At 28.8% G+C, this 23,510-nt stretch overlaps 1 protein-coding gene across 1 annotated transcript in view; it reads right to left on the bottom strand.

Annotated features, from left to right (window-relative positions):
* LOC107440268 (uncharacterized) overlaps positions 1-23,510 on the bottom strand; it is a 177,401-nt gene that overhangs the window by 78,299 nt on the left and 75,592 nt on the right. The window contains exon 2 of the mRNA XM_016053147.4: positions 19,206-19,516. Within this exon, the coding sequence (XP_015908633.2) occupies positions 19,206-19,471 (266 nt within the window). The 5' untranslated portion in view covers positions 19,472-19,516. The remainder of the gene's footprint in view (positions 1-19,205; positions 19,517-23,510) is intronic.

Genomic DNA, 23,510 nt, shown 5'->3' with positions numbered 1-23,510 from the left:
AGTAATAAAATAGTACTTCGTATTTATTTTAATATTATTGTCATGTTTTTATTATGATATTGTAACTTTTAAATAATACTATGACCAGCTTCACAAAAACAAAAGAATTACAGTATAATACGATATTTGCATTATAGAATTAGCTTTTATACGCTTTTATTTTTAAACTTAACGGAAGATGAATATTTGCATTAACTGAAAAATCCCAGAATTTTCTAGTAATCATGATTATGAGTGCTCATTACAAATAACTCGAGTATTTTGGGAGAAAGAAAAAAAAATTCTGTATTCATGATTATAAGTCCCCCTTTCAAATAACAAGCATTTATTATTAAAAGTTCCCTTACATGACGGAGAGTTCCGAGCGTTTCCAATAATAATGCTAACACCCATAAATAACTTTATTCATATTAGAGATAGCGCGAAGGAACTCAAATATATATACATCATATCAAAATCACTCCTACATTAAGCCAAATGGAAAAGCAATACAACAATATGAATAATACTATTGTTAGCGTTTTTCAAACAATTCAACCGATAAAACAAAACTATAACTATATGAAACAATACAATAAATAATACAAAATGTCGCAGAAGCAGAGACAAATATAGAAATGAAAAACACTTTATCGTTCTCTGGAGTGAAAGAACGTTAAGAAAAAGAAATTTAAACAATTTAAGAATAACTGCACTTTCAAAATAAAAATAATAAGACCAGAATTCTTTGTTGAACAACAACCAGAGAGAGACTGGTAGCAGTTTAACCATTCTAGTAGTTACGAGTAAAAATTTTAATATTCTTTCTCAGTCACACAAACTAATTTGTAATGTCTTTTATGCACAAACACATTTGAAATCTTGTTTGTTGGAGAAAAGAATTTAATTTTTAATCTATTCACGTGTGAAAAAGAGAATCTAATTATATTTGTTATACGGCAAAAGATTAACTACTTTTTTAAACTAAAGTGGTTTCAAAGGGATTTTAACGCATTTCGTCTTTGTGAATTAATTTAAATTAAGTAAATAATGTTTTTATTCTAGTTTAAAGAAATAAAATAATTTCCGCATTAGCCGTAGACTTGCCAACCTCAGGAATTCAGGTAGCCGCTATACAGCGTAATGAACAAAATAATAAATTTATAAACTTTCCGTACATTAAATTTATAAACGTAACTTTTTATCCCCAAAAGATTACGGATAATAAATTAATCTTACTTGATTAAAAACTTCATTTGCTTCAGAAATATACGTATCGGAAATAACAGTCGACAAGTATCAAGAGCTCAAAAACAGGCGCCCATTTTCAAGACTAGTCAGAAACAAAAGTGATTAGAAATGAAAACTTAAAGTTGCCAATTAAAAGTGGAAAAAATAAAGGTGAGAAACATAATTAGAAAAAACTACAGTAGTCTAGAGAGAGAAAAATGGTGAAAAATAGAACAAAAAAAAACACAGTTTCTGCGATAGGCAAATCAGGAAAAAATGAATTTCCATGCGCTATAGAAAGTTGGTGAGGAACTAATGTCGTTAACAAGGAAATCAGAATATTTAGTTAAAATTTATTTATTTTTTGAAAACAGATCGAGTGACTGATTTATCATTTTTTTTAATGGTAAATGAAAAACTTTTTCTGGTTCACCATTGCTAGTTCTACAAAATACACTAAGTTTGCTTTGAATTAAGTTTGGACTTTAGCATGTGGCTAAATATTCTCTCACAAATATTCATCCCAGTGAAAAATAGTTAATACTGCCAGCTTTAACTCGGCCAACACACTGTGGGCGGGCATTATTTTTCCTGCTACTGACTTTAACACTATTCGATCCTAACAGAAGAATAAAATGCCTTTCCGTTGTTAAGCAAAAAATTGAGATTACGGAATATCAAGAAATGAGATTTGTATCTTTACTTCAAACACAAATAAACTATGTCTACCCAAAAGGTATGATGTACTCATAATCATCAGTTTAAAAGAACTTCTAGAATAAATATGCAAATATTTGAATTTTAATCAAGTTAATTGTCGAAATTCCAATTTAAGATATAAAATTTAATAGTTAATTTTTAAGATTATTCTACCGTCCTAAACAAGTATAATATCTCCAGTTTCGCTATACCTCTTTATTAGATTTATAATACTTATTTTAAACGGAATGAGTAAGGTACCCACGTTTGAATGAATTTTCAATTCGATTGCGATTTTTTTTTTTCTTTTTACAAACAATTGTTTAAAGCAACCCATGCATTTCGTATCGTTTGTCAACACAATAAATTTCCAACTTATTTTGTATAGTACAGAAGTAATTTCCGGCATAAAATAAAACCCCAAATAGAGAGGGGGGGGACATAATTCGCCAACTCGTCTATGCAGGTTGAAGCGTTATAGCATTTAAGCACGCAATCCTTGCTTAAGAACTATATAAACAAACTACCATTAACAGGAAAAGTTGTGCGTAGGAAAAATATTATTTACAGTAAATATGACGGTCGAAACATAATTTTGCTACTTTTTTTGGTGGGGAGGCGCCGCATTTATGATTCTTTTCAGAGATTTATGGCGCTGGACATCTGTAGGTTAGCTTGAAGCTCTCGTTGGAACATCGAACTCAATACAATGATAGAGAACGCTGGAATTGAGTCAAGATTTATGATGGTGATTTCTTCTGACGGAAGAGAAGTTGGCAGATTACTTCAAACTTCTGTATAAATGCACTTTCTTACATTATCCTGAAGTAGAATGATGGTAAATCTAGAATGTTTTTACCATTAGAACAATTCTTGTTTTCGTAGTAGAAACATATGTAAATAAAATCTTAATTCTAAATAGACTGGTTAATCTTCTTATTGAGCAGTAGAATATTAAATTTTGAAAACTTCGTTTTTTAAGTGGACTAAAAGGGAAAAAAATAATTTTTGGTTGGAAAGCAGACACGTGCACAACTTTTATTCGCGCACGTGAATTATATTTTAAGAGATCAGTAGAATCGATGTAACAACTACGAAATTTCGTATTATTGATTACATTTCTCTTTTTGTAAATATATGTGGTCGTCAATAAATGTTTGCTTTTTTTAATAAAACTTATTGATGCGTTATTTGAATTAAAGCGTCAACAATGTAAAATCTTTCTGCACCTGTTTTTTTTCTTTCTCGAATAACTGAAGTGTCTAAAAAAGAGCAAGTATTTTTAACATTTACTACTAATTGTTAACATTTACTACTAATTAAACATTTACTACTAATTAAACATTTACTACAAATTGTCAATACTTACTACAAATTATTAATATTTACTACTAATTAAACATTTACTACAAATTCTTAATTGTAATTTACACTATTGTTATAGCTTGATCGATCAGCTACTTCAACCTCACGAAGCTGCATTTATCAGTACACAAAATATTTCACTACTATAGTTACACATAATACGAAAAACGTAAGGCGCGGCATCACTTTCAAAAGACGTGGGGTAATTTACTGTGGTCATAGAAGTTCATAGCACAGTTGATGCGTCTTCCGTTTTTTTATTTAAGCGTGACAATTTAGCTTAGAATTATTTTCCCCTATTTAAAATTCTTAAGAAACAATTTTTTTTATTTATTTATGTTTGTCATATAACTAACTTTCTTTTTTTTTCTTTTATTGAAAATTGTTACCATTTCGATTGAAGATAAAATTAAATTTTGCTTTTGCAACAATTAGGAAGTAATTTGAAAATTCCATATGATAACAAAGCTCCAGATTGACATTTGATCATTCTAGCACTTCTGAAAGTGTTCAAAATTTTACTCGACGATAATTTCTCTTTTTTGCGATACATTCTGCTAACGGGCAAGAATTACTTGAAACTTGTACTGTCAGAGTTGAGATTTGAGGACCCCAGCTAATCGAAATAGGGTGGAAACTTTGAAGGACGATAATATAGAGATAAATTCTGTTTGTAACAGTCAAAAATTGATTGAAATTAGCATTGTCATTAACACGTTAGCTGCCACAATGTTGCAACTGAGACAAGACTTACGTGTTTCATGGCAGCTAACGTACCGAGCTAAGTACAAAGAGAGATTTTAATACTTCAGCTTCGATTGCAAGATTCACAAGACAATTGCACACTAAACCGACTTAAGAAAAACGTAGTTAAAAAAAAGAACAAATAACTGCTCAGTTAAAACAAAAATATGAAAGAGAATTAGTTATACTCTTCAAACCTGTCATTTTATCAAAATTGTTAACAACGCAAATTTCCTATCAAACTACAAGCGATCTGATGATGTAACTAACAATTTTATAATTGCATAGTATGTTATTAATAATTAGATTTATTTTCAATTATACCATTAATTTTATACTGAACTAAATGAATAACGACATTAACTAAATGACTTATTAATCATGAGTAAGAAAAATAAAATCTAAAATGATTCTGAAATTGCTCTTTAATTGTTTATTTTATTTTCTTGACTACTAATGGTATAATAATAGTCTTAATGTATATACTATTTCGAAATTAAAATACGTCTATTAATTTTTAAAACAGACATTAGACTTGAAATAAACTATCAAATTTAAAAATTACACCACTTTTATATAATTAATTGAAATATAAACATTTAAAAAGAGCTTGATTTTTTTTCTTTTCTTGGAAATTGATAAAGTCATTTGCAAAATAAACCAATCTAATTTTTGATTCTATCACTTTATTTTAACCAAAACAGCTCCTCCTTGTTGAAGATATATAGTATTGGAATATTCAAAGCAATACTTCTGTAATTTGAATAACTCAAAAGACATAAAGAAACTATTGAGTCAAGTTTTGAAGAGACCAATAAGAGGTGCGTTATACATTTTATAGATATTTCTGAAGTGATCGTATTTAACTACTAGTGAGAAGTTAAAAGCTTTTAATTTCACTTAAATCTTTCTCTAACCTTGGAAATTTGGAACAATTTTATTGAAAACAGTTTATTTATTATTAAGTAAATTAAAATGCTGATGAAATTTTGGGAAAGTAAATAAAGGTATGTGATAGGCTTTGTTGCACCTGCAATGAAAACAACTTCAGTGTTCTGAACTTAAATACTTTCGGGTTGACAAACACGATACAACTGAATTCTAAAAAGCTATAAATTTTAAGATACATAAAAATAACATAAAATAATAATTCTTGAAAGAATTATTGTTTTATGTTATTTTTGATATCAATTCCACCTTAATTATTTAATTCAGAAATTTTATAAACGAAATTATTTATTTTTATTGTTCATAATTTAATTTTTCTTTTTATCATATTTGTCTTCTAAAAATAAGTTCAGTGTTCTGAACTGAAATACTTTTAGGGTTAAAAATACGATACTACTGAAAGCGATAAATTTTAGGATACATAAAAATAACATAAAATAATAATTCGTGAAAGAATTACTGTTTTATGTTATTTTTGGTATCAATTCCACATTAATTATTTATTTAAAAAAATTTATATATGAAATTATTTTTTTTAAATTTTTTATAACTTAATTTTCTTTTTTTGATTATATTTATCTTCTAAAAATAAGTTCAGTGTTCTGAACTGAAATACTTTTGGGGTTAAAAATACGATACTACTGAAAGCGATAAATTTTCGGATACATAAAAATAACATAAAATAATAATTCTTGAAAGAAAAGCAGAACGTATGGCAATTCACCCTCTATCAGCTAACTAGAAACATTTTAATCGTTATTGTCTTTCGAAGCGTGGAATAGACACGCTTCGCGAAAAAGCTTAGATTAGCTGTTAATGTTCACAGCAGCTTCTGAGGGGCCCCACAAAAAGAAGATAACTGATCTTATACCAAAGAGGAGGGAGGGAATGAAACATGCTTAGATGATTTTTGACACAAGAAACGAATAAAGTATGCTATTTTATAGTTTTCTACGCCATCAAGTATCATTTACGTACCACAAACGACAAAAACAAGCATTATCAGTTTATTCCAGGAAGAAAAAAAAGAAACAGGAAGAACTTTTGGATTTATAAAAGTGGAACACAAGCACGTTTTCATTCATATTTTTATATTTTAAAGATGCAAAGATTATTACTGGAATAACACTAATATCTAACTAATAAATAATATTGTATCTAACTAATAATGTAACTGATCTATACCAAAGAGGAGGGGGGAAACGAAACATGTTTAGTTGCCTTTTGACACAAAAAACAAATTAAGTATGCTATTTCATAGTTTTCTACGCCATCAAGCATCATTCACGTACCACAAACGTCGAAAGCAATCATTATCAGTTTATTCCAGGAAAAAAACAGGAAGATATTTACTTAAAACTTATGGAGTTATAAAAGTGAAACGCAAGTATTTTTATGTTTCAACGATGCAGAAGTTATTACAGGAATAACACTAATATCAAACTAATAAAATATATTCCTTACTGAAAGTTTAGAGAATCTACCTAGATTATAAATAAAAATATTTAAAAGTATTAACGAACTTAATTTATTCTAATTTTTAATTAAAGGGATTTCGAAAAAGATATTTTGTAATTATAAACGTCGAATAAAAGACGTGACGTTTTCATCTTTACTGTTTCTAGAGCATTTACACAATTTGTCATAAAATATTGACAAGTCGACGCTTTCATTATTAACATTATTGACTCGATATAAACGTAATGTAGCGTACTCATTACGTATTTTTGGTTCAGAGCATATTGCTTATAAATATTAAACAATACTTTTCAAATAACACAAAAAAATTTAATTTTAATGAAACATATTTTGTAAAGGAAAGAAAAAAACTTAAAATTCCGAGTCAAGGAAAATGTAAATAAGTGAATTGAAAAGGTAAATGAGTAAATAGCATTTTGAGGCAACTAATTATTTTATATCTTGTTTTATTAATATATAATTAACTCAATTTAAAAATAGATAATCTAAGTTCGTGATTCAATGGGAAAGTGCGCAAAACATATATTTAGCATATTTTCTAAAAATATGCTATCGACATTCAAAATATTTATAGTTCTTTTCACACAACAAGAAAAAAGAAAAAAGCTAATAACTCATTTTTAATGTAATTTATCGTTGAGAAAAGAAAAAAAACTTTTATGCATTAGTTTATGTAAAGATATATAAACAATCAATAATATGGTTTCTTTTAAAATTTAAAAATACATTTTCAGTTTCATCGCCAATGCTTCAACTTCATATTAAATGTATGCATTAAATCTGGTGTAGTTTTGCCGCTATCTCGCCGAATTAGATTTCCTAATTTTGATTAAAATTTTTTTATTGACATTAGTTAAGTAGAGGGATTAGTACAGGAAAGGCTCCCGCATCTTTTAGTTGAACTATTCTACGTTTCTATAAATGATTTAAAAATTCTTTTATTTTGTAAAATTTCACTTGATACTTTTTAAAAAAAAATTTAAACAAATATTTTCACACGCTTTTTTTATAATGTTATTTGGGTCAGTGTGGAGTCTTTCTTTCAAATAAAACGAAATTCTTTCAAATACCAGCGTTTTTTTAGAGAATAAAAAAGACAAACTTTGCATAAACTACAAAGTGTCCTTACTATTGCTGTAACCATTTTCTACAACAATATGTTATTTAATTTTGAACGTAGAAAACGTGCGAAACCAACGATAATGGAAGAATCAGAACTATATTTAATAAAATGATATGGTTGTCTTTACTATATTTAATAAAATGAACTAGTCTAAGTCGATGGATGAGGCAGGCCGGCCTGTGTAAGGGTCAGGGAACTGGCCTTGCTTCAGAAAGGTTCTGGGTTCGTATCCAGGGCAAGGCATGGATGTTCTTTCATTCTCTGTACTATCTGTCCTTACTGTGGAAGCAACGTTGGCCCACCTTATATAGTGCCCCTTAAAGAGTGCCAACAAATTTGCCCTTCAGATACCTGTATGACGAAAGGTTATTCCCCAGAAGGGCATTAGAAGAAAAAAACTCGATGGATGAAATATACATTTTATAATAAAATCTGATTTGATCTGTCAGCATACATTTAAAAAAAATGGCATTCCAAAATCTTTTATTACCATCAGGGGCGTACGCAAGGGAGGGGTTTAGGGGTTTAAACTCCCCCCTTGAGCTCAGACAAAATGGCAAAAATAAAAATTTTAGTAGAAGTTATGCGGGCTATTATTTTTTAAGACTATATATTTTTATTTGCCTTATGCCTACTTTTATTTTTCACGGTATTTCTCAGAATACCGAAAAAACATTTACTATAAAAGGGTTATACTTTTGAAACTAAATTCACGTGATACTGTTACGGGCTGGTTCGCAAGAATGTAACAATTTTGAATTATTTTGATAAAAAATCACGACCTGAAATTAGTTAGGTGACAGCATCTAGAACCAATGAAAGTTTTTCTGTTGAACAGAAATGTCATACTTCCGTTGAAGAAAACGTTTCTAGCATAACAAAATCTGATGAATGAGAAAGTGGCCCTCAAAGTGCTACTTCCCACCCATATGACATTGGACTGTTTTCAGAAAATATTACATGCGAGAAGATATTTCATTATGTTCTTAAACTTAAAAAATCAAATCAAAATTTAACTAAACAATATTGTCTAAATAAAAAGTAAAAATTGTCTAGCTGTCTAAATTAGGGAAATAATAGTGCTTTATTACATACTCGAATTTCTTTTAGTAGTTTCAGAAAATTATGAACACCCTCCTTGAAAATTCTGCGTACGCCACTGATTACAATCAACAATATACATTATATTTACTGTATAATCAGGATCATGAAAACTATTTAATGCAAATTTGCAATATGAATTATTTAACAGAAGAAAAAATAAAAGATCATAGAAAAAGAACTCCAGGCCATAAGTAACAAAAAGTACTGTCAAACGAAAGTCGGAACAAAACCCTCCAGAGCGGATGCAGCAGCCCATTTTAGAAAGCAACTGCAATGCGTGATGAATGTCATCGGATTCTAAAACTTTCTATATTAACTGTTGCGTACAAATCACAGCCGAGTGAGAAATCATTCTCAATGAGCTTTTAAAAGCAAAAGAAGAAGGAAAAAAAAGCGGTATATCTAAGTACCTATCTTTGTCTCTGACTGATACTTTGTTGGAGACGGATCTGAAGGTTGCGGGTTGATGCTTGGTGGGCGACAACGATTTGTTGATGAAGGCGAGTCACGCACAACAAATTCTGGTGACATTTTCCCGAGAAGTTCGATTCGGAAGATCGCGTAGTTGCTTGACATTACCACTGTACACGCATCAACGATTACCAAGAGATATCTTTAATTACATCCGTATATACAGTGTATTTATGTGAACAATCGGGAATTGTACTCCTTTACAAACGAATTCCGGGTCTGGATTGTGATTAACGTCCTACTAAAGCTGCACTAATAGCCTATTGGCAAAGGTCGAAAACTCAGCTCTGAAGATGGCGCAGAATAAATTCCAAAAACAAGCGAGCATCAAACCCTAACCAGTAAGTTGTTCCAGAGACAGACATTTAAGAATTCATACTATGCTTTTTTCCATTGTAAGCTAATGGGCTAAAAACTATGAATTCTGTCAGTAAATAACTTCATGGAGATCTTCAGGTATTGATAAAACAATCAAAACTAATGGGTTAAAAACTATGAATCTATCAGCATATAAGTTCATTTAGATTTTCATCTAAATTTAATCGAAAAGGTCTTAATATTCATCGCTGCAGATGGTAAGAATAATTTCTGGAGAAATAATATTTTGCTAGAAACAAGCTGACTATTAAACCCTAACCAATATGTAGTTCCAGAGACAGACAGTTATGCATCCATTCTAAGTTTTTTCTTTGTAAATTAATGGGCTTAAAACTATGAATCTATTAGTATGCAACTTTTCTAAAGATCTTCACATATCATCAGGTATTGATAAAGCATGAGTGAATTATGACTTGAATAAATCTAAAACTGCCTTTTTGGTAACTTACAAGAAAAAACATAAGTGCTTTGCCCTTTTTTCTATCTATACTTATTTTTAGGGGTTTTTTTGTTTTACAATATTTTAATTCAGCAAGCATACATTTGAAAAACTTCTCTTGGAGAGTATACAGAATGTTCTTGAATTACCACACACTTGGATTAATTTTTGATTATTGGTATTTAGATATTTTTTTTATTTTCTTTTTTTACAAATATATATAACTTTATTGGGAACAAAAACACATAAATACAAAGAATATATATTCGTCGTCAAGAGGAAAATCCTGTCCAGGCGACAAAGAAAAGTAATACAATAAATTTAAAATAGAAATTTAAAAAAAAAGGGGGGGGGGTATTACAATCATAAATTATTTTGCTCATCATAAGACGTCATATATTGTTAAACACTGTAATAATAGAAAACAAAAAAAAATGCATGAAACTATATAAAAAAAATAACAAAGGCAACATAAGAAATTCATTTGGATTGGAACAAGACTGGTATAAAAAATCAAATGCTTCCTTTAAAGTGAAAAATAGAGATCTAAATCGTCAATGTTCATCACAAATTGAAATAAAGCAAGCTTAAAAGAAGAATATATTTTACATTAGCTTATTTATTTTCAATATGGATTCTTAATCTATATGATAATGACATTGCTGATTACAGAATACCTTGAAATATTGACATAACAAACTGATCTGATTGTACTCATATGTGAATGATGCTTTAAGACGTTCATAAAAAACAATGACATCTTCTCAATTTCGATTCAATTTTTCTTTATAAAACTCTGTCATTAGAAAGTTTATTACTTTATACCACTCGGATTCCCAGTTTTCAGATATGCCTCTTAAAAATTCATTCCTAGTTTAAACAGTTACTCTATTCTTAAAAATAAATTCAGATTGATACTTAGACTTTCTAACTATAATAGTTGAAATAGCTTTTTACATTTTAATACAAGTTTAGAGTGATGCCCATTAATTTCATAGCACTTTACTAGCTGAAACAGTTTCCTAAGTTCTGATTAATATTTAAAGTAATTTGATACTTGTTAATTTAATGTTTGCTTACTAGTTTTAAACATTTCTTTCCGTTTCAATACAATTGTCATTCATTCTAATAAAATTTCACAATAAAAATAAGTCGCCAATAATAAAACTATCAAGACTTTGTATTGAAGACAAACAAACTTTTGATACTTCTCCTTCAAACAAAAACGGCTCACGTTTATAAGTGATATGATATTAACATTCAAACAAGTTAAAATTAGGCACAAAAGATCCACACATGCGAATCGGTTCCGTTAAGTCCAAGGGAAAGCCGAGGCACTTCAGTTGAAACAAAGAAAAACGAAAACATTTATTAAGCAGTCTTTATTAGAAGTCTTAAGTGCATCACGTGACCACTGAAGTGTTCCTAATCAATAGCTATGATTCATTGGAGTGTTCCACGCGGTGAGTTTCCCGAGATTCCATTTTTCAAAAGGGAACTCATCTTCTCTATGCGACATAAAAGAAATCGAAAGAATCAGCTTTTATGCTTTAGCTTTTTTTTTCATTAATCGGGTTGTCAATCAAAGTCGGGGTCCAATCATAGGGATAAACCCCTTTTTAATGGTTATCAACGTCGTCAGCCAATTGGCACACCTCTATTTTTTCTTCCCCTTTATAAAAATGAAGACAAGGATATATATTGCTGAACATTCATTACTATAACCATCGATGTTGAAAAGAAAAAACAATATTAAAAAAACGTTATATAATAGAAGAAAAAACGACTACAAGGAATTGTTTCACCATCTTCATAATTCTTGATATAATCCTCCAGACAGATTTTTACCAAAAAGGAACTGTGATCTCTTTTTAATAAGCTTCGTGAGTTCATCAAAGTTGACTTAAGAAAACTTTTATCGACTTGATTAATATTACAAAGAACTAGAAATTTCTGTGACTTTTTAAAGAGAAGAAAAGCCTTGAAATGAAGTAAAAACAAAAATATATTTGAAGCGTTTCATTATAGGCCGCATTGGCTTAAGAAGAACTTCATTATAAATATTTTATATTATGATTATTTTTCGGTTTGTATTATCAAAGGAAAATCCGCCGAAATAATTACAGGTTGGAAATAGATGTTTTAAAATGTTTCGCTTTTCAATCGAAGGAAAAAAAATTATAACATTAACAATTTAAATTTAACAATTTGAAGGGAAAACAAACCTAAATTATTTTTGTTCGAAACATTGCTTCAAAAAAATAAATATTGTATTCTACAACATTGAAATTTGCATTTCTTCGAGGTTCTTTTTAAAAGTAAAAATTTAATAAAAGGTTTCCATAATGAATTTGTTTTCTTTTTTTAAAACTTTCATATCAGCTAGATTACTTACTTACATTTCATGTATAACAGATTTCCAGAATAAAATAGACAGTGAGTGACTTTGAAGCAATTAAATTTACATTAATATTAAATCGAACAAAAATTGTTGATAAATCCAACAAAAAGTAATTATGTTCGATTTTTTGTTGATCCAAAATAATTCTTAAAAAATAAATATTATGGTATAGAAAATCATTAGTTTAAAAATATTTTGTTCTTTTTTTCTAATTTTTAACAAAATACAGTACTTTTTGGATTAAAAATTATTCTATGGGAATAGAGCTCTAATTGTGTACATTTTTAAAGTTAATTTTAATATGAATATTTTTTTTTAGAAATTGAGAATTCATAAACTTTAGATGGCAACAGCGTTAATGTTCAACAAAATCGTAACAGACGAGACAAAGTGGAAAAAAAATTTGAGAAAGCTAAAGTTTTTTTTTTTGCCACTCAAGCTTAGAAAAGAATCAGAATCAGATAAAAACTAAAGACAGTAATTGAGAGCTGGTGGTTTCCTCACTTAAACACAGAGGGTGTATCGTATGCAAACAGCATTAGCACAAAATTGTCACATACTCATGCATTCAAACAACAGGAACTTAACGACTGATGAACGATGGAGGCGATTACAAACATGACAAGCCGCTATTACTCAGGCATGGCAAAGCTCTCGCGTGCGGTTAAGAACTACAACTTCGACTTTTGGCGCTTGTTTTGCGTGACAAATCTATGGCATTTTAATACTTCACGATATGATATTTTTTATTGCCCATGCTATCTAATAGTGTAACGTGTATAAGCATCGGACCAACCGCTTTACAGTTTTTCGCGACAGTCCCCTTTCGTCACGAAAATTCGGAATTTATACTATCTTAATTCATGTCTTTAACAGGAAAGAAAAAAAAAGATAATACAATAAACAGCAAAAAGGACTAGAACAACGGTAATGAAATTTTAAAACCCAACAATTTCCATGGAATTTCGTACGCGATTTTCATTTTAAGAGACTTCAGAACGCATTATTATTTTACTCACAGGTTTTTTAAGATCATTACTTTCGACACACTAATGTTATTTCAAAAAACCAAGATAAAATGATTTGAATAGTATATGCTGCAAGAAGAAAAAATATATTGCTACCTTTACCCTTTGATGCAGAATATTTTTTTAAACAGGCTTTCCATACTTTTCTCATTATTTTGTATTAATTTAGGTCAAAATTAGTTGAAAATATTATATTTCCAATTTATTTTATATTACCATTAATTTTATTAATAAGTTTTTGAATAGGAATGAAAATAAAAAAAATTTACATACTACTTTTTTGGGATTTTATACTTAAGAACAAATATAATTCCGATAATGCAACATACTTTTTTTTTTTCAATTGTTAGACTGTTCTTTATAATTAAAAAATACCGACACTAAAATAAAAAATAAAATAATATTTTTTATCGTAATTAGATTGTTCCAAAAAAAAAATTTATATATATATATATATATATATATATATATATATATATATATATATATATATATATATATATATATATATATATATATATAAGGGGCACCGGTGACCCATCTGCGTCAAAGGGTTAAAAACCATTAAATGCTATAGAATAAAACTTTGAAAACAAAGGGTGTGTACTTACCAAAATAAATATCACAAGATTATTTGCATACTTAAATAAAGAGATTTGCATACTTAAAAAACAATTTTGTAAGCTAAAATGTTTTTCTAAATTATTTTTAATGTAAAAAACTGAATAATTAAGTTATTACCACCTTAGGTGGAGTGTGGTGCTATTTATTTATTTATTTATTATTATTATTTATTTATTTATTCATTATTATTATTTTTGCTAAATCTATGGAAACTAGAACATTGCACTTAAATGAACAACAGAATTAATTATTTTTCAATTAATCAATCGATGTAATTCGTTACATCATTAAATAAATGATAATAATGTGATCCAGACTAATTATTAAGGGTATTTTTTGTTGTTTAATTATTTGACCTGATTTGCATGCGATTTTGTTTTAATTGAATTTACTTTCATCAATACTTCCTAGACAATTTTTAATTGGATTAATTTATTGGATCGATTTCATCACATTGTAACACGAATTAACCATTGTAAACTAAAGTAATTACATATTTAATACAGTTACGAATAAAAGAAATGTAAAAAAAAAACTTGTGGGTTAATGGTAGTGAAAAGAAATTTTTACAGGAATGATAACAAAAGATCTTGGAATTTAGAATTTAATATTTTTTAAGTAAATAGAGAAGAGAAAAGCAGTTAAAATCTATTTAAATCTAAAACAAATAAAAACAATTTTTCTTTAACTGAAGTAGTTTTAAATTTAATGATGAAGTTTTAAATTATTTCGTCAATATTAAAGAGAAAAAATAGGCAGATTAAGAAAAAACTTCCAAGAATGCTAATTCAAATGAAATAAGATATAACCTAAATGAATATAATTGTGAAAGGATAATTAAAAAATGGTTTGTTCTTTTTAAACATGAAATAAAATACCTATAACTAGATTGATGAGCATTTTGTTTACGAATTTGGGAAAAGGAAAAAAGACATTTTCTTCTTCGAGTCCTATAGGTGGGGGAAGCAGCACTGTTAGAACACCCTATAAATGCTGATAACTTTCTTTTTTTTTTCTTTCTTTTTTTAAGATCGTGCTTAAAGGTTCAGTAATAAGATGCAAAAAACAAATTTTTTCAGTTAATAGTTTCCTTTTTTTCTTATTATTATTTCACTTGCACATAAAACATAACATGATCTTGATTTTGATTAAGTAGTAAATAAACAAATAAAAATATTTAAAAGATATTTAATCGAAATGATAGATAAGATTGATTTATATCACTGATTAAAACAAAATTCCGTTATTATTTACAATTTAAAAGCTTACGTTCCGTGAATAAAACGAATATACGATTAAAAATCATTCCTCCCTTAATTGATTGATGATTCCAAGTAAGGGCAAATTTAAATCCAGCATTGAAAAAAACACGAACTTCAAATTTCAAAATTTGTTATTGCCAACAATCCATAAAATTAGAACAGGCATTATAAATCATTTGTGACAGATCCTACCAATTTAAGAAAAATAACACAATTATATCACTTAAAAAAACCCATTGATTTTAATTTTTACAGAAAGATGGATAATGACAAATGACAACTTGAACAGTTTAGTTGACAAAGCTTAATACTGAAGTTTAATCAACTCGGTTTAATCTTCAATGATACCATATTTTTTGATATAAGACTAAACATATATTAATCAAAAAATACATGTACAACAGTGTTTTGAAATGATCCTTTATAATCGGATAAGAAATTAGTTTTAAAAATAAGCTATATCTCAAACTCGATTGCAACAAATAAAAAACAAAAATGAATAAATAACAATAAAAATGTCCCCACCAGCCCGCATAGTGTGATTGGATCACGTGACTATAGCCCTCGATGGAGTTCCTTAATGACTGTCGTCAGACAAAATGGCGTGCCCTTTTTGTTCTTTTATTTTTTTCCCCCGACAAAACTAGCGTGCAAAATCCCAAGAAGTTATTTTAGTTGTTTTTATTCAGCTGAAACGAAAAAATTCATTATTACGACACGTAATTGTTTAAAGCTTAAGTTCTCAAGTTATCACTAGAATCTCAGAGCGAACTTGTTATAAAAATAAAATTAATAATAATGAAAAATCAAACGATAGTAAAGGGAAGTGTCCACAAGTCTAGAGTATATTAAGGAACTGGATCAACTGTTACGGAATACCAATACTAGATTCCCGGTGGGTCAGATTTTTATCACTTAGTTTTTGCGTTCGTAAATTTTCTTCTTGAACAAACGGAAAGTATGTTGACAGTTTCTTCTAAAAAAAATAAAAAATGTTCTATTTCATATCGTGCAGTGAATTTATCATGAAGTACGGACACACTCATAGATATCAGGAGATTTATGTCGAGGGAAATTATACATTGTCAAAAGTTTCCAAAAAAAAGTGCATACTTTTTAAATTAGTATCGTTCTACTTAACCTATTCTAGCTTTTAACAATTTACTCTTTTTCTGTTTTTAATATATATATATATATATATATATATATTTATTCTCTTTCAAATTCAAACAACAGTACTTTTTTGTTTTTAGACATATAAGATAAAAATTACAGAAAGAATATTTTTTACCTTAGGATAATTATTCTTTATTCAGAAATATCGCATTTATAACAATAGATGTGTCTTGATAACGACTATTGGATTTCCCATTTTTAGTTTCTCTTTATATTAATTTTTAATTTATTATTTGTGTTTATATATATATATATATATATATATATATATAGAGAGAGAGAGAGAGAGAGAGAGAGAGAGAGAATATAAAGACGAAGAGCATAAGTTTTATTTACTGCGCAAGAGCTGTAAGTATATAAAACTTATAAATAAGTTAAAAATATAGAGAAAACATGGAGAGAAAAATTAATGAAAAGAGAAGAAGGAAAATTATTAAAATAAAATATTTTTTAAAAAATTAAAAAACAGAAATATATAAAAAAGCCAGAAAACAAAAAATGAAGATATAATCTCTTCATCAGCTCACACGATTAAATCCGCAAAAACGAGCGCTTTCTAATATTGTATCAATATAGCCAAAAACATTTTGTCAATATTAGGGCAAGTTATACATCTTTTATCACCAATTCATTAAAATTATATAATTTAATATCAACCTTATTCATTATAAACTTCTTTAAATTATCCAGTATAATATTATTACTTTGCGCGCATCCATTTTCGGATCACTCCTTGTTAACGAACAAATTAAACGCGCTTCAGTACTGCAGTAGGAACGCGCCATAAAACAAAATATCTCTGTTTACGCTTTTAACCCCATTTGCGCTTCTGTTTTCAAATTTCGTAATCTGGCAATCTTATTACGAAAATATTTTAAATCATTCTTGAAAGATTTCGGTACATGTAAGTTCATTTGAATTCGCTACTAGCTTTATAGATTTCGTTTTGTGTTTTGTTCAGTTTTTTCTTTACATTTTATTTTCCTTTTTTTGCGTGACATATTTTTTACTTAATGTGTTCTATTTTGTTTCATTTTTTTAGTGCTCCCCACACTAATGTATTGATATAATTTGCTTTGGTAATATTGATACAATATTAGAAAGCACTCCTTTTTGCGGATAAAATCGTGTGAGCTGATGAAGAAATTATATCTTTTCATTTTTTGTTTTGCGACATTTCAATGCGTATATTTTTTTAAAAAAATGTTATGAAATTTAAACTAATCAATAGATTTACATAGTTTTCCTCCGCAGATGAGGTCTAATTTTATATTCGAGCCCGGTTCTTGCATTGATTGTTACAGCTATATATCCCCCGGAAAAAATAAAATTTAAAAAAAACTAGCTTTACCTTATTATTTGCACAAGTCCCTCAGTTACTTAATATGCTTGTATATGATTTGTCAGTAATTTTCCCCACATTATATTAGAAATCAACTACGGCATTCCCATTTTCTTTCACACAAATGCATACCCTCCAATTTATGAGGATTTTGAAAATAATTCTTTCTAGTGGTAGCGAACCAAAGTAGAAATTTTTAAAGCAAATGGATCTCTCATAAAACTTTTATCAGAACTTAAGAATCTAGCCATATGGCCTGCACTTTTATAAGTAATAGTGGACAAGTTACACTAAAATTAATTTTTTTTTAAATATTAAGACATTAATTTTGCTACCGTCAGAAAAGAAGATTTCTGAAACTACGGAAATTCCGTAGCAGTTGGAGGGTATGCAAATGGTGTACGAATTATACCTTATTTTGTAGTTTAGAAAAGGATCGTGGGCTATTAAATATTTGTTAACGTTGTAATATTTTGGCGGAATTTCTGAGAATGGACAAGGCAGGATCACAACAAATAGATATGATGAACCAACCAAATATTGTAACAACTACAAGAACTGAAAAAATTTAACAACTAAAAGAATTCAATAGTTACGAAGTATCTTAATGAACTCGAAAAGAAATGTCGAAAGATTATTAGCCGGAAAACCAGGATCAATATATAGAGAGTAAGACTTAGAACTAAATGGAAGGTATGAATTGAGGAGGACCTGAAATTAACTATACGAAAAAGGAAACCGAAAGAAAAGAATGGTTAAAAGATCTTAACGTAGGTCAGGGCTCTACAAGCGTTATATCCTCAACATGATGAGAATAATATTATGATGACGTACGCACACACTGGCCAATGAATTAAAAATCTGTAAAAAAAAATTTTTTATTTTCCCTGGAGTTAAATGATCTGGTGGGAATATTGTGCGGGGCATTTTTTGGTGGTATAGAAATGATGTCTTGATGTTTCACGAGGGGAAAAAAACCACTCAATACCATATTGACAGATGCAACTGCACATAATGCCAGAAGCGTTCAAAATAAATCTGACTTTCAACATATTCTCTTACCACAGCAAAACTCAGATCTCGCCAATAGAAAATGTTTGGATCGTGTTGGCAAGGGACAATCGACAACTATCTTCTTTTCCATCCAATTTACGGGATCTTAATGTCTGCGTAACCAAAGCATGGTATTTTCTGGACGTAAAACGCACTCTAGAAACTTGTAGAATAGAAGCCCGCATGAATTTAAGCTGCACAGAAAGAGGTCTAATAAGATATTAATCTAAGGTTTCGAATTCATTGGCCATTTGATGTATTTAAGCGAGACTTTCGTTGTATATGGTTATTTTGAACATCATTTCCAGATTCTCAAAGTTCATTTAGCGAGCGACATTAATAAAATGAAATTCAACTTACCGCCAAAACAGAAAAGATGCAACGAGGACAGCAACAAGGACGACGGACGAACAGACAGCGATGATGGGCAAAGATGGAAACGAGGCCCTATTGTAGTGAGCTCCCATTGGGCCCCCTTCTAATTGACAGTAGAATTCGTTTCCAGAACACACAGAACCTAGAGATGGAGGTGGAGGTGGTGGCGGGACCAGAAAATGCACAGGGGCCCAGTCGTCTTCAAAAGGGCCCCAGTCGTCTAACGACGAGAGCTCTTCATCGCCTGCCATCACCTGAGAGACCTAACAATTCTTTTACATGCATTTTCTATTGACCTGGAAAAAGACAAAAATACATAATTAATAATGCGAAACTTTTAAAAATAACATATCTACTACTAGCACAATACAAAGTACAATACAAAAACATTAAAAAAACAAAAGAATCTCTAAGTGAGGCATAGCCCTTAAAAAGGGGACAATTGTTTTTCTTTTCTTCCTAATCTGAAAAATAATTGTAAGAAACCTATCATTTTAATTCCCTCAGGACCAGGATGACATACCATGGCACGAACACGTGATTTTCCCTTCACGGTCCCCGTTATCACAAATGAAACGAGCCTTTCTAACTCCAGCGGCTCGTGGTTTCAATTCGGTAATCTCGCATCACATCGGTTATTAGTACGTATAAACTAGGATCGTACGGGCTTGCGGAAGTGCTTCTTTTGCCTTCGACCGATCTTGAAGAGGTTATTGCATATATAATAGATATTATTTTTGCATTCTTTTTCATCATTTTAAGCTTATAAAATAATTTTAATGCAAAAAGCAATTAAAGTCAAGACGGAAAACATCAAATTCTGTTTGATTGCAGTAAAAAACAGAGGAGTTGAATCAATATTATTAGATATGCCTCCGAGTTTCACCCGGCAAACCTAATTGGTTTCGACATTTTCCATCCCTCTTTCCTCACTAGTGACTGCACAGATTTCGGCAGTCTTTTCTTTCTTCCTTCCTGAAGTATTTATTTGTGAACCTTAATGTGCCAGTTCCGCTAAGCTCGTAATTACTTTACCTAGCTAATTTGCACATTAACTATGGCGATCCGTTAAAAGACGGAAGCAAGACTTTTACGCAATTTAGTTGCACATTAAAAGGTCTCCGTATCGTTAAAGTTCAAAAGTTTGTTTCTCTTTCTATATATCAACGTTTATTGTTTAATTGTATTGACTTGAATCTTTAAATACCGAAAAATAAGTAAACTACTTAATTGTAATTATATTTTAAACCATTTCATTCCCTGTATTACATTTTTCAAAGTTATTGATGATTGATTATGGTCAACTAATGTGTTGATTGTTCTATTGTAGTACATAATTTGAGTTTTTTAGATAGCGGAAAAATAAGTAACATAAGTTAAACGACAAAAAATAAAATGGGGAGGCCAGATCAGAATGGACCACAAAAAGAGTTTTTAATGCCAGACCAGTTAGCACACGAAAAAGGGGCAGACCGAATTGAGATGGATAGATGGCCTAGAGAAAGACCTTTTGGTTTTAAAAACTAAAAATTGGCAATCACTAGCAAAAAAAAAGCCTGGAAAAAAACTTCTTGAGAAGACCAAGGCCCACCCTGGGCTGTCGAACGATTGATAATGATGAAGTAACATAAGTTAATTTAAGTGTACAGAAACTTTAGTGTTTCAGTAAAGATCTTATATTCTCTTTAACTAACGGAAGTAGCTTAATTTTAAATTAATTATTTTATGGCGAAAAGTCATAAAGCAAAACAATACCAGGAAAAATGTCAGCATCATTTAATCTCGTTTATAAAATGTATATAAGGGCTGTTAAAATCAAAGCATAATTACGAACAGGCACAGATAATTTCACGTCAGATTTAAAAACTAACGAACTACGCCACTGACGCATGTCACTTTAAATACTTTTTCAACATCCTTAACGAAGTGACACATTCAGATGACAAAATGTTTTTATCTTTTAAAACAAAGTTAGATTTTGAAGACAGAATGAAAAGCGATGAGGAAAAAGAGAAAAAAAAAGAAAAGAGGGGCAGATGAAAATAAGAAGATACCGGTAGATCTTTATCTTTTTAAAAATAATAGTGACAGTCTGAGAACTCACCAAATCTTCGGCAATGTTTCATCTGTCTAGAAACATAAGCTATATATTCTCTTTAGTTGAACAAGGTTTCAATTTTGGTTGTTGTAATTCATTTGTCCAAACATTTTAAATATATCACTAATGACAGCAAAATAGAATTATTTTTATAAAAGCACAATCTCATGAGATTTGAGACAATGTGAAAGGTTTAGAAAGGTAAGTTGAACAAGGTTTCAATTTTGGTTGTTGTAATTCATTTGTCCAAACATTTTAAATATATCACTAATGACAGCAAAATAGAATTATTTTTATAAAAGCACAATCTCTTGAGATTTGAGACAATGTGAAAGGTTTATTTTATTTATTTTTTTAATTTCTTGAAGAAATAATAATCAGTACGAACTTTTGTTTCCAAATAAAATATCATACACCAAACGCACTTTTTGCTTATGTTGCTCAATAGTATTTTGTAAGTTGTGTCAACTTCAAAAGGTAATTTAATATGATTTTATAGAAAAAAAATCTGATAATTTTATTACAGGGTTCGTTGATTTAAATCAGCTTGATTTAAATCATGATTTAAATCAAATGATTTTTTTTTTTTAAATCATTGATATAAATCAACTATTTTTTTTTACCTATATATATTGATTTTAAAAGTTAAACAGTGTTTCAAATTTTTGATACTTTTATTATTTTCTTTTCTTAGCATTAAAATTTAGTTTAAATAAATTGCTGCATTAATTAATTTTAGTTAATGAAATTACTTTCTTTCTTGGTGTGTGTTAAATTCCAACACATTTGAATTTACATTTTTAAAAATCTTTTGATTCTTGAAATTGAAAGTATAGATTAAAGTAAACATTTAATGCTGTCTTAATATGGACTTGCATAGCTGTAGAAAGTAATTAATAAACATAAATTTTTTTCAAAAAATAATACAAATAATGTTAATCAAAATTCTACCTTTTGAATGAAAAAGCGTGAATTAAATATGTATGGATATATGTAATATAAATATGTAATGTTTATTAAGAAGCTTGAGGTTATATTAAAAAGAAATTACCCTAATATGCCAAAAACAGAAGAAGAAAAAAAAGGGGCTGATGAATTCAGATGTTTTTTTCCTAATATAGTGTCATTCTTCCCTTTCAAACTCTTTCAAAGTCTGTTTGTTGCAGTAGGGTTATTAACTGGTATTTTTTTCGCATAATATGTTTACAGTATCTTTGACATTATCTAATTTTCTATAAAGAAATTTTGTGAAAAAAAATTCAATGAGTACATAGATTTTCTAAATTTTTTTTAGCTTAACTTATCTTGATATAGAATTAAAAATGAATATTTTAATATAAAAATATATAGATTAAATATTTATTTATTTTTTGATGATTGACTACATTTATAAACACAGTCTGCTACATTTATTTTGTCATTTTAAAAATCAAGAGAAAAAAAAAAGAAATCACAATTTTAAATTAAAGTTATGGTTTGCTACCGTTTAATGGTACCTTTACAAATTCAACGCTAGGAAAAATGATAGAATAATCACACAAAATCCTTTTTCTTAAAATTTTATTTTTGTGTCTCGTAAGAAACGATAAATCCGTATTTTTACTATATCTGTGTTGATTTTATAATATAATTTTTAATTTTCACAAAATAGGTACCTCTCAGAAAAACCCAGACAGACCCCTGAAGTATTCTTTAAATTCTTTATTTCATCTAGTCTTTAAATTTTAATCATGCATTTGTTTCAAAATGGTTGCTATGCATTCAAAGCCATGTATTATAATGAAAAGTTATTTTAATTAGAGCTTCTAAAATATTGTTACAATATAGTTTTAATATTAAGTTAACTTAATTAAACATTTATAATTTTTTTTAATCATAAATTAAAGTTCTTACAGTGTATTTGAATAAAAATCAAAAAAATCTGATTTAAATCAAAAAAATCCGATTTAAATCAAAAAAATCTGATTCTTTTGATTTTTTTAAAAAAAAAAATCAAAAAAATCACGAACTCTGTTTTTATAAGAAATATTCATAATTCATCATATACTCTTCCATTTTTCACCTGCCTTGAGACGTTGACTACATTTTCTTTACTAGATTAAACGCTTCATTCGTTTTAAAAATAAACAAATTGGAAATAACAGTCTACATGTTTCAAGCGCTCAAAATCAGGCACCCACATTCAAGACGTG

Source organism: Parasteatoda tepidariorum, chromosome 6 (genome assembly GCF_982258835.1).
Source record: "Parasteatoda tepidariorum strain Cologne lab strain chromosome 6, Ptep-v5.0, whole genome shotgun sequence".
Lineage (NCBI taxonomy): Eukaryota > Metazoa > Arthropoda > Arachnida > Araneae > Theridiidae > Parasteatoda > Parasteatoda tepidariorum.
Note: the sequence above shows the minus strand (reverse complement) of the source record. Positions and strands in the feature narration are given on the sequence as shown.